Source organism: Podarcis vaucheri (assembly GCF_965113315.1).
Source record: "Podarcis vaucheri genome assembly, chromosome: Z".
NCBI lineage: Eukaryota > Metazoa > Chordata > Lepidosauria > Squamata > Lacertidae > Podarcis > Podarcis vaucheri.
Genome location: NC_138758.1, coordinates 48,403,700 through 48,415,628, shown reverse-complemented (window position 1 = coordinate 48,415,628; position 11,929 = coordinate 48,403,700). Strand labels below are relative to the sequence as shown.

At 48.8% G+C, this 11,929-nt stretch overlaps 1 protein-coding gene across 1 annotated transcript in view; it reads right to left on the bottom strand.

The window, feature by feature from the left end:
- AK1 (adenylate kinase 1) overlaps positions 1–11,689 on the bottom strand; it is a 56,384-nt gene extending 44,695 nt beyond the window's left edge. The window contains exons 1-3 of the mRNA XM_082208934.1: positions 11,571–11,689; positions 2,400–2,589; positions 1,597–1,758 (exon numbers count right to left, since the gene is read on the bottom strand). Coding sequence (XP_082065060.1) covers positions 1,597–1,758; positions 2,400–2,589; positions 11,571–11,633 — 415 coding nt within the window. The 5' untranslated portion in view covers positions 11,634–11,689. The remainder of the gene's footprint in view (positions 1–1,596; positions 1,759–2,399; positions 2,590–11,570) is intronic.
- Between the last annotated feature and the right edge of the window lie 240 nt (positions 11,690–11,929).

Sequence of the window (11,929 nt, the reverse complement as noted above, 5' to 3'; positions counted from 1 at the left end):
CGAGCCTGTTCAGCAACCGCAGCTTTTGCAGCTGGAGTCAGTCAGGGCCAAAATGACACACACACACCCCAGGCCAGGTGGAAAAAGGCCTAAAAGGCAGGTCTTCCGGGGCAGCCAAGAAATTGATCAAGTGCACCAAAATAACCACAAATGGCTCTAAGCTTTAGAACAGACTTCCCCAACTCTGGGTCCTTATTTGTTGTTGGACTATAACTTCCAACACTCCTAATCACTAGCAATGCTGGCTGAGGAGGGTGGGGTACGTGGTGCAACAACATCTGGAGATCCAGCATTGGAGAAGGCTGCTCTGTAGAAATAATAATAATGATAATAATAATATTTATTATTTATACCCCACCCATCTGACTGGGTTTCCCAAGCCACTCTGGGCGGCTCCCAATCAAATATTAAAAACACAATACAGCATTAAACATTAAACATTAAAAACTTCCCTAAACAGGGATGCCTTCAGATGTCTTCTTAAAGTAGGATAGTTGCTTATTTCCTTGACATCTGCTGGGAGGGCGTTCCACAGGGCAGGCACCATTACTGAGAAGGCCCTCTGCCTGGTTCCCTGTAACCTCACTTCTCGCAGTGAGGGAAACTGCCAAAAGGCCCTTGGAGATGGAGCTGAGTGTTTGGGCTGAATGATGGGGGTGGAGACACTCCTTCAGGTATACAGGACCAAGGCCATTTAGGGCTTTAAAGGTCAGCACCAACACTTTGAATTGTGCTTGGAAACTTACTGGGAGCCAATGCAGGTCTCTCAGACCGGTGTTATATGGTTCTGGCGGCCACTCCCAATCACCAGTCTAGCTACCAAATTCTGGATTATTTGTAGTTTCCAAGTCACCTTCAAAGGTAGCCCCACACAGAGCGCATGGCAGTAGTCCAAGTGGGAGATGCATGCACCACTCTGGCAAGACAGTCTGCGGGCAGGTAGGGTCTCAGCCTGCGTACCAGATGGAGCTGATAAACAACTGCCCTGGACACAGAATTGACCTGCGCCTCCATCAACAGCTGCAAGTCCAAAATGACTCCCAGGCTGCTCACATGGTCCTTCAGGGGCACAGTTACCCCATTCAGGACCAGGGAGTCCTCCACACCAGTCTGCCCCCTGTCCCCCAAGAACAGTATTTCTGTCTTGTCAGGATTTAACCTCAATCCGTTAGACACCCTTCGTCCTCTAACCGCCTCCAGACACTCACACAGGACCTTCACTGCCCTCACTGGTTCCGATTTAAAAGAGAGGTGGAGCTGGGCATCATCTGCACATTGATGACTGTTCCCACCATACACGCACACATATATACACACTCCTCTCCTTGTACCCTGTGGTGGTACAGTCCATTAGGGACACGGGTGGCACTGTGGTCTAAACCACTGAGCCTCTTGGGCTTGCCAATCAGAAGGTCGGCGGTTCAAATCTACTTGACAGTGGTGAACTCCTATTGCTCTGTCCCACTTTCTGCCAATGTAGCTGTTCAAAAAAACACCAGTGCAAGTAGATAAAAGAATTTACCCAAGTCTCCAAGCAAGCATTTGCCCCTCTTCCCACCGAAGAACCATTCCTCCTCATCCCAGTTAACTTCTCACCTATTACAAATATGATCTTAGGACGAGGTTGACCAGGGACAAATACATCATATTCTTGGATCAGGCCACTGAATTCTGTCATATCTGAGTCACTCTCAATGGAGAACTGGCTTTCAATGGGTGGTAGGTGCTGGTACTGGTTGTATGGTGCCACGCCTAGTCCTGCAAGGATATAAATAAATCAGAATGTCATTGCAAATTACAGGGGTTGCCACCATGGAATCCATGGGTTCGATGGTGTCCTTGAGGTGCCTTCACCATGGAGCCTCTGAATTCTACCCCCAGCCACTGTTGAAGTTGGATGAAGTTGCAAGAGATGCTCTTTTCCACTTCCTCCAACTTTATACGAAAAGGGCCACAACTCAGTGGTAGAACACACGCTTTGCATACAAAGTCCCAGGTTCAGTCCCCACTGGCATTTCCAGGTAGGGTTGAGAAAGATCTCCTCTGAGATCCTGGAGAGCCACTGCCCATCAGTGCATACTAAACGGACCATTGGTCCAACTCTGTATAAGGCAGCTTCCTGTGTTCCTGTTTAAGGCTCAGATACGGTAAATCCTATTGGATCAGACTTCTAGCTAGATGCTTTAGAGAAGCAAAGAGAGATTGAGAGAGAGAGAGCATGCTTGCACTTCCTTCCTTCCCCTTCAGTTGGAGGATCCAGGGAAAGGGGAGAGAGACACCAATTCAAGGTGGCACCCACAGCACTCATCAAAAATTCAAATGTGCCCACAGATTTAAAAAGGTTGGTGACTTCTGACCTAAGCTCTTAAACATGCCATTCAATGAGGGGGCATCCAAACCTGTGCAGAAGAAGGTTTTCTTGCCTTGCCCACTGCTGCCATCGCTGTGCATGGCCCGTCGTTCCTGAGTGATGAATGTATCCCATTGCACCATCTTGGGTCCACCCAGCTCCCGGACTTTCTGCAAGCAGTGCTCCAGATAACTGACCGGGTCTTCTGGTCGGTAGTACATGAGGCCCGTTAACATGCTCTGTGGAGAAGCAGAAGTGGGGGAGGAAAGCACAGGTTAAAATTATCCGTATTTCAGAAGGTGTGAGGGAGTACATGGCCAAGTCTCAATTCTCTTCCCAGATCTATGTTTTGACCTCACCAGCTCCAAGTCATAGCAGAAAGTTATGGCATAGGGGCTAGTAGCACTAGCTGCCCAGTCACTCCCACATCACATTCACCTGGCTCAAGCAGCTGAAGCAAACGAGAAAATCACAATTACAACTCACTCGGTTTAGAACGCACAAAACCCCTGGTCTAAAACAGCAGCACTGGTTGCTAATTTATTTCCAGGCCCAGTTCAAGGTGCTCACATAAGTTTAAAGCTCTAAATGACTTAGTCCCCACAACCTAAACTTCCTCCCAGGAAGTCGACTTACCCACCCATTTGTCATTAGGGTCTAGGGCAGGTCACAATATAAAAAGACAATATTCCTCTTGTCCTAGGTAAAGTGGTGTGTCTTAAGTATTATTCTTATTCTTATTCTTATTAAAGTGGTGCCCCGCAAGATGAATGCCTCGCAAGACGGAAAACTCGCTAGACGAAAGGGTTTTCCGTTTTTGAGCTGCTTCGCAAAACGAATTTCCCTATGGGCTTGCTTCGCAAGACGAAAATGTCTTGCAAGTTTGTTTCCTTTTTCTTAACACTGTTAATACAGTTGTGACTTGACTTTGAGGAGCAACTCATAGAACGCGGTGTGGTAGCCTTTTTTGAGGTTTTTAAAGACTTTGGTGATTTTTTAAGCTTTTCCAAAACTTCTTTTGCAGCCATTTGGTAAGTTAAGCTTTTAAAACTTTTTTTGGGGGGGTTGGATTTTGGGTTGGGGTGTTTGGAATTCAAGGACTTGGTGTTGGGAAGGGGTTTGCAAGAATCTGGAAGCTTGTGTGTTTCCCCCCCTGCATTTTTATGATTTTCTGTGACCATTGGGCCACTCTGCTGTTTTTTTAAAAAAATTCTGGGTTTGAATTTTGAAATGCTCTTTACAGTATGTGTCACTTTAAAGAGCACTTAATAAACTCTTGTTGTACCAAATTTTGCTTTGTTTGGACTTTTTTTGACCATAGGAACGCATTAATTGATTTTCAATGCATTCCTATGGGAAACCGTGCTTCGCAAGATGAAAAATTCGCTAGACGGAAAAATTCGCGGAATGAATTAATTTCGTCTTGCGAGGCACCACTGTATATACCCTGCTCATCTGACTGGGTTGCCACTCTGGACGGCTTCCAGCATGCATAAAGACATGGTAAAATGTTAAACCTTAAAAAGCATCTGATGAAAGATAACAATGAAGATACCAGGTGCACCTCTTTGGGGAGGGGATTCCACAGGGGTCAGCAAACTTTTTCAGCAGGGGGCTGGCCCACTGTCCCTCAGACATTATGGGGGCCCAGACTATATATTGGAAAAAAAATAAACAAATTCCTATGCCCCACAAATAACCCAGAGGTGCATTTTAAATAAAAGCACACATTCTACTAATGTAAAAACACGCTGATTCCTGGACCACCCACGGGCCGGATTTAGAAGGATATTAGGCTGGATCCAGCCCCGGGCCTTAGTCTGCCAACCCATGATATAAAAACATAATAAAATAAAAACATAATAAAACTACCTGATACAGGGCTGCCTTCAGATGTCTTCTAAAAGTTGTGTAGTTTTTTATCTCCTTGACATCTGATGGGCGGGTGTTCTACAGAGAGGGTGCCACTACTGAGAAGGCTCTCTGTCTGGTTCCCTGTAACTTTGCTTCTCACAGTGAAGAAACCACCAGAGGACCCTCTGAGGAGGACCTCAGTGTCCAGGCTGAGTGATGGGGGTGGAGGCGCTCCTTCAGGTATATTGGGCCGAGGCCGTTTAGGGCTTTAAAGCTCAGCACCAGCACTGTGGTGCCAAATGTAATCTTGTTACATTGATCAGTTTCTGGTTGGGCTAACCTTTATGTAGCAGTCAGAAACAAAACATTAATAGTAATAACACTCAGAAGCTGGGTATGTAGGTGAGGAAGCAAGAGCATTACATTCTCCCTGGATGTTTTGCAACAGATTTGAGTTCCAAAAGAGAAGCCCCACTGTAGAACTGCTGAAATTGGGTTGGGAATCATTTGCAAATGTGACACCAACAGATTTTGGCTCAATAGAAACTGGAAACTCGGGGGGGGGGGGGCAAAAACAGGAGAATAGATTATTTTCAGGTCTGTTATCTCTAGGAGCAACTTGTTGTCGTTTAGTCGTGTCCGACTCTTCGTGACCCCATGGACAGAGCACGCCAGGCACTCCTGTCTTCCACTGCCTCCCGCAGTTTGGTCACTCATGTTTGTAGCTTTGAGAACACTGTCCAACCATCTAGTCCTCTGTCATCCCCTTCTCCTTGTGCCCTCCATCTTTCCCAACATCAGGGTCTTTTCCAGGGAGTCTTCTCTTCTCATGAGATGGCCAAAGTCTTGGAGCCTCAGCTTCACGATCTGTCCTTCCAGTGAGCACTCAGGGCTGATTTCCTGAAGAATGGAGAGATTTGATCTTCTTGCAGTCCATGGGGCTCTCAAGAGTCTCCTCCAGCACCATAATTCAAAAGCATCAATTCTTCAGCAATCAGCCTTCTTTATGGTCCAGCTCTCACTTCCATACATCACTACTGGGAAGACCATGGCTTTAACTATATGGACCTTTGTTGGTAAGGTGATGTCTCTGCTTTTTAAGACGCTGTCTAGGTTTGCCATTGCCTTTCTCCCAAGGAGCAGGCGTCTTTTAATTTCGTGACTGCTGTCACCAGGAGCAACTAGTTTTCTACAGAAAACTGTCAGCTTGTTTGGATATTCATGAGCACCAGGGACAGAGACTTCTCTGAGCCCAGATGTGGCCCTCCAGAGGACTCTGCGTGGCTCTCAGAACTCTCCCCAGGCCACCCTTCTCATTGGCGCTCTCCTCAAGTGCTTTTGTCCAGCTGGAAATTGTCCTTGAATTGTGGTAATGCCTCTAGGGTTTTCTGGGTGGAGAGAGGTGTGTGCAGAAACCTCTGAGCTGGTAGCTCAGTTGGCAGAACCTGAGACGCATAATCTCAGGGTTGTGGGCTTGAGCCCCACACTGGGCAAAAGATTCCTGCATTGCAGGGGGTTGGACTAGATGACCCTCATAGTCTCTTCCAACTCTACAATTCTATGATTCTAACTTTAGCGTAGCTGGAATGGAGGCTCTTCCATAAGGGTCACCTCCATTGCTCCTCCCACTTGTGCCTCTGACCCCACCGTGAGCTCAGAATGGTGTACATCAGGGCATCTTAACCTGGTGCCCTCCAAATGCTGCAGGCTTCCAGCTCCCACCATTCCTGACCTCTGGCCATAGTAGCTGGGGCTGACGGGAGCTGGAGTCCAACCACACTCAGAGAGTGCCATGCTGACGTTCCCTTCCACGAAACCTTCCAAAGGCCACATGCCAGTAGGGGGCAAAAGTGGGAAGGACAATGTTTTCTGATGCACTTTAATTAGATGTCTTCTGCATTGCATTGCAACAATGGATAAAGCCCTAAACGGCCTCGGTCCAGTATATCTGAAGGAGCGTCTCCACCCCCACCATTCAGCCTGGACACTGAGGGCCTTCTGGCAGTTCCCTCACTGTGAGGTTGCAGAGAACCAGGCAGAGGGCCTTCTCAGTAGTGGCACCCGCCCTGTGGAACTCCCCCCCATCAGATGTCAAAGAGAACAACAGCTACCAGACTTTTAGACGACATCTGAAGGCAGCCCTGTTTAGGGAAGACTTTAATGTTTTATGCATTACTGTATTTTAATATTTTGTTGAAAGCTGCCCAGAGTGGCTGGGGAAGCCCAGGGTATAAATTAATTATTATTATTATTATTATTATTATTATTATTAGTTGTGGAGGTTGTGATTCTTTGAAATGAACTGTAGTGAGTTGCAACTGGTCATTCAAAAAAAATCTTTAAAAAAAATAAATCAAGGCTGTAGATTTATGATTCCAAAACATGTGTGCAGGTAGGAATAGTGGACAATTGCATATACATTTGTAAACAAACTGACCCAATGCGCATGTTCCAAATGAACAGGGCAATCCAACACACCCGTAGCGTCCCCCCTTCCAGTCGTGCCAGCTAAGCAGGCCTCCCACCAGCTGCTACTGATGGGGTGAGGCCACAGTGAGTGCAGAGTTCCCCTTCTGCATGCCAAACAGGCAGGATTCTCACCAGCAGTGGCCAGTGGAAGCCCCCAAGGGGATCCATTGGATCCTGAGTTGGCCCCACCTGATCAAGACCCGGTCCCTGTGCTTCCCCACTTCTGCCCAGTGGCGTAACGTGGGTTGTCAGCACCCGGGGCAAGGCAAGTAAGTTGTGCCCCCTAACCCGTGGATTTGCGCCCCCTAACCCGTGGATTTGCACCCCCTAACCCCCAGATGTTGCGCTCGGTGCAGCCAGGGCCCCCCCGCACCCCCACGCTACGCCACTGCTTCTGCCACAGCCACCATGTGTCTGCAGATGTGGCAGCAGCCCTGCCACTCCATGAAGTCATACAAATCCGTGGATGGAGTTTGGGTTGCAGCCTAATTCACATATTGAAGATTGGAGTATACTTAACCTTTGGATTTCCCACTTCTCCAGATTTTGCAATACTGATTTCAGCTCCAAAAAAAAGGGGGGAGGTACCAAGATACCCCCCCCTTTTTAAGGATAAAGTACATTGCGGGTGGCGCTGTGGGCTAAAGCCTCAACGCCTAGGGCTTGCCGATCGAAAGGTCGGCGGTTCGAATCCCCGCGGCGGGGTGCGCTCCCGCTGCTCGGTCCCAGCGCCTGCCCACCTAGCAGTTCGAAAGCACCCCCGGGGGCAAGTAGATAAATAGGTACCGCTTACCAGCGGGAAGGTAAACGGCGTTCCGTGTGCGGCTCTGGCTCGCCAGAGCAGCGTTGTCACGCTGGCCACGTGACCCGGAAGTGTCCCCGGACAGCGCTGGCCCCCGGCCAATAGATGTGAGATGGGCGCACAAACCCCAGAGTCTGTCAAGACTGGCCCGTTCGGGCAGGGGTACCTTTACCTTTACCTTTACATTTAGAAATGCATGTGCTGGAATATAAATAAATAAGTAACTGGCACAGTCTAGGTCCACGCATATTGTGTTTTTCCTCTGCTGTGGCTGTCTTGATAACCCTATACTGTATCAGCGCTGGATTTAGGGAGATGTGGGTGGTTCTCCTGCACAGGGTGTGAAGCTGAGGGGGCACAAAATTTTTATTAGTAATATTACTAATACTATTAGTAATAATAATAATAATAATAATAATAATAATAATAATACCTCTATTTATATGGGTACCTACCAAGGATGTCCAGTAAAAAAGCAACAGTACCAAAAGAAATTATTGGGGGGGGGAGGAATTTTTTTTTTGGGGGGGTGCCAAATTTTGTCCTTGCTCAGGGCGCTGTATTACCAAAGCCTCTACTATATCTGATGTTTATCATCTTGAACCAACTTGAAATTTAAACTACGGCTTATGATAAAATATGTTTTGTTATTATTTTATTGCATTTATGTCCCATGTTTTCTCCAATAGCCTCAAGGTGGTATACATGGTGCTCCCCCTCCTCATTTAAACCCTACAGCAACCCTTTGAGGTAGGTTAGGTTGAAAGGCAGTGACTTGCCCATGATTGTACCCACTGAGCTTCTTGGCCAAGTGGGGGTTCGAACCCTGGTCTCTCCCAGGTCCTAGTGTGACACCCTTAACCACTGTCCCACATTCAATGTATTTAACATGCATTTAAAAACATTTTGCAACCCATAACTAATGACAGAAGTTGCATTTAAGTACATGTTCCAAGCCATATTGAAATATGAATGTATGTAGCTTATTTGAATGACACAGATTAATTGATGTGGAAACAAGAATGGAGCCAAAAACTTACGGTTCCTTTTGCTGTTTTACCCCTGCAGGGGTGGTTGGGAATGTGGTGTTCTACAGAAAAAAGGTTCCTCACCCCTGCCTCAGAATAAAATAGTCCTGTCCCTCACTTTGTATGCCCTGGTAAGAGGTGTGTCTGGGACAGTGGAATCCAGGGCTTAGCCATGGAGACAGTTACTGTGTTGGGATGCTACAATGCTGTAAACACACCTTGAATTACTACAGAGCAATGGAAAGAGGGATACATAATCATATCATCCATTATAACAGGGGCATGGGGGGAGGGACCTGAGGTCCAGGGGCCCAAGTCTTTTTGTTTGACCCTTGAGATATTCCCCATGCCTCTCCCCAGCTGTACTCATGATGCTCCCTTTTTAGGTGTTGTTGAATGGATGTATGGCAGAGCAGGGTGCTGTGAGCAGGGGCGCAGGGCGGTGATCTGTGCACAGGGGCATGGTGGTGATCTGCACAGGGGGCGCAGCGGCAATCTGTTTAGGGAGCATGGTGGCAATCCATTCGGGGAGCTGCCACGGCGATCCGCACATGGGGATGTGGCGGCGATCCACCTACAGAGTCTGCCTGGCAGATGCAAGCCCCACACTGCCGTTTTGGGCACCATGGGGGCCCGAGCCTCTGTGTCACTCCCAGGAGAGATGTGTGGCTCAGGCGTGCTGCAGGTCAGGCCTTGCGGTAAGTGCCCCCCCCCAATGGTGTGACACCCAGGGTGGGCCACACACCCCACACCCCTTCCTATGCCCCCCTGGCTGTGAGAGGCTGTGAAAAGTAGCCTACCAGACTAAGGTAATATTTACATTCCTTGCTCTGCCAGCTCTTGTCTCTGGCCCTGCCACCACTGGCCTGTGCCCTCTACCCATCAGAAGAAGACAACAAGGTCCTCAGATTTTAAAAAAGTTCCCCATTGTTGTTGTTGTTGCTGTTGTTGTTGTCATCCGTCTGTCTTGAGAGACAATGGAGTGTGTCTCCAAGGGAAGTCAAGCCACTGTGTTGGCAGTGCTAAAATGCCTCCCTGGGCAGTGTGTCTGGACTTAGGCTGCCCAGTTGGCAAGACCTCCCTCTTGGCTTCACTGAGGTGGTCCAAAGGAAAGCAGAGCAATATGTTGGCACCTATCCTGCATTATAAAATCTGTTGCCCCAGGGTGTGAACTGGCTTGCGGCTTCACAAGGGGATTTGACACATTTGAAGAATGGGGTTTGTCAGTGGCTGCTAGCCACAGTAACCAAGACTGCAGTCCTATACCTGAGAGTAAGCCCCTTTGAAGTCAATGGGACTTTAGACAAAGTTTTTCCTCTGCCCTAGCTGGAGATGCCAGGGGTTGAACTTTGGACCTCCTGCATGCAAAGCTAATGTCTTTCCCTATTAAATGCTATGGGAATTTTTTTTTATGGGGCACCAGCACTTGTGCAAGTCAACACATACAGTGGTACCTTGGGTTAAGTACTTAATTCGTTCTGGAGGTCCATTCTTAACCTGAAACTGTTCTTAACCTGAAGCACAGCTTTAGCTAATGGGGCCTTGTGCTGCTGCCGCGCCGCCGGAGCACGATTTCTGTTCTCATCCTGTAGCAAAGTTCTTAACCCGAGGTACTATTTCTGAGTTAGCAGAGTCTGTAACCTGAAGCGTATGTAACCTGAAGTGTATGTAATCCAAAGTACCACTGTATAAGAAAAGCATTCTGTAAGTTCCTCAGCTGTGTTTACACCCCTGGGAATTGTGTTTTGAACTGGAGCCTCACATTTCCTCTTTAATTACTGGCTCCGTGGGGACCTCCAATGATTGACTGTGACCAGGAGCCAAATGCAAAACCAGCCATATGGAGAAAGTTCCTCTCAACTTCGCTCTGGACGTTGATTTGTGTCTTGTTTATTAAAAACAGCTCCCTGGGTCTCACAATAATGGCAGCTTAACAGCTTGATCACACAGGCTCCCTTTCAAGAGGGCAATAATTGAGTCAATTCATTTAGCAATCAATACAGGTTAATGCCAGCTAGTTGCTAAGCTGTAGAGGCATCAAGCAGGCACATTTCTTCTCCATGCAAAGGTGGTCAAGAAACAAACACCTGAGGGCATAGGGGGCGGGGCATTATCCCTCACTCTCCTCTGCCAAAGGGAATTTTCCATGCTGCTCAATGATTTCTCAGAGGTGACTCATACTAGGTTCTCTTGACCCAGAAGCCGTCTGTTGTAACCTCAAATGCATGGTGGAGCGTTAGCACTTGGCACATGCTTAGATACTTGCTTGTTCTTCATATTAATACTTGGGACACATCACTCCTCGGTCTTTTTATTTATTACGTTTATATCCCCCACCCCCTCCCAGGACCTCAGGGTGGTTTACGTGGTTACCAACCTCCCCATTTTATTGTCACAACAACCTCCCTGTGGGGCATAGCTGTCAACGTTTCCCTTTCTCTAAGGGAAATCCCCTTATTCCGAATAGGACTCCTCGCAAGAAAAGGGGAAAGTTGACAGCTATTCTGTGGGGTAGGTAAGTTAGGCTGAGAGGCTGTGTCTGGCAAAAGGTCACTCGGGAAGTTTCATGGCTGGCCAAGCAAAGATTTGAACTCTGCTTTCCCAGATTTTAGCCCATTATAAAACAGGGGTGAAGGCTAACACGAGGCATAATTACTCTGGACATACTTATGGGGCATCTTCCCACGCAATTTTTAACTCACCAGCGCGGACTTAATTTGGGGGCTATCATTTGTCAGGGTGTGGAAACAAACCTTCCTGAACACCTCCCTCAGTTGAAGCCCCCCGACAGGTCTGCCTTTTGTGGCCAGACTCCAGGGGACCCAGCCCTGGCGTTCAAATCAGCGGAGAACCGGGCGAGCTGCCCGCCCGCCTCCCTCCTGCCCCGACCACGAGGCAAAGGGGCGTTTTGTGCATGCTCAGAGAAGGAGGAGGAGGTGGCGGACGCGCTCTTCTTCAGCTGCGACCGCACACATGGCAAACAGGTGGCAAGGCTACCCCGGGAACGCTACCCCGAAAGGAGACCAGCAGAGAAGGAGCGCACAGGCGATCCCAGTGGCTGGCTCACCTCAAAAAGCTGCGGGATCTCCCGGTGGGAGACGTAGTCGCGGGCGTCGGCTGTTTCGCTCATGGCGATGGCAGTGTCTCTGAGCTGGGCAGGCGCCGGCGACAAGCAACAGCCAACCTGTTCGTGGGTCCGTCCGTCCGTCCAGCCAGCCAGCCAGCCGCTGCCTCCCGCCTTCTTCCTCCTCCAACCGGGTCTACTTGCTGCGGCGATGGGCGGCCGCTCCTCCGCCCGGGGACTGGAGGCAGGAGGCTGCGCAGCGCGCGCGCCGTCGAGCAGATGGCGCTGGAACAGCGCCTGGTCCTTGGTGGAATCCCCCGAGGGTGGGAGGGCAGACAGAGCGGGACGCGCCGGGGGGGGGG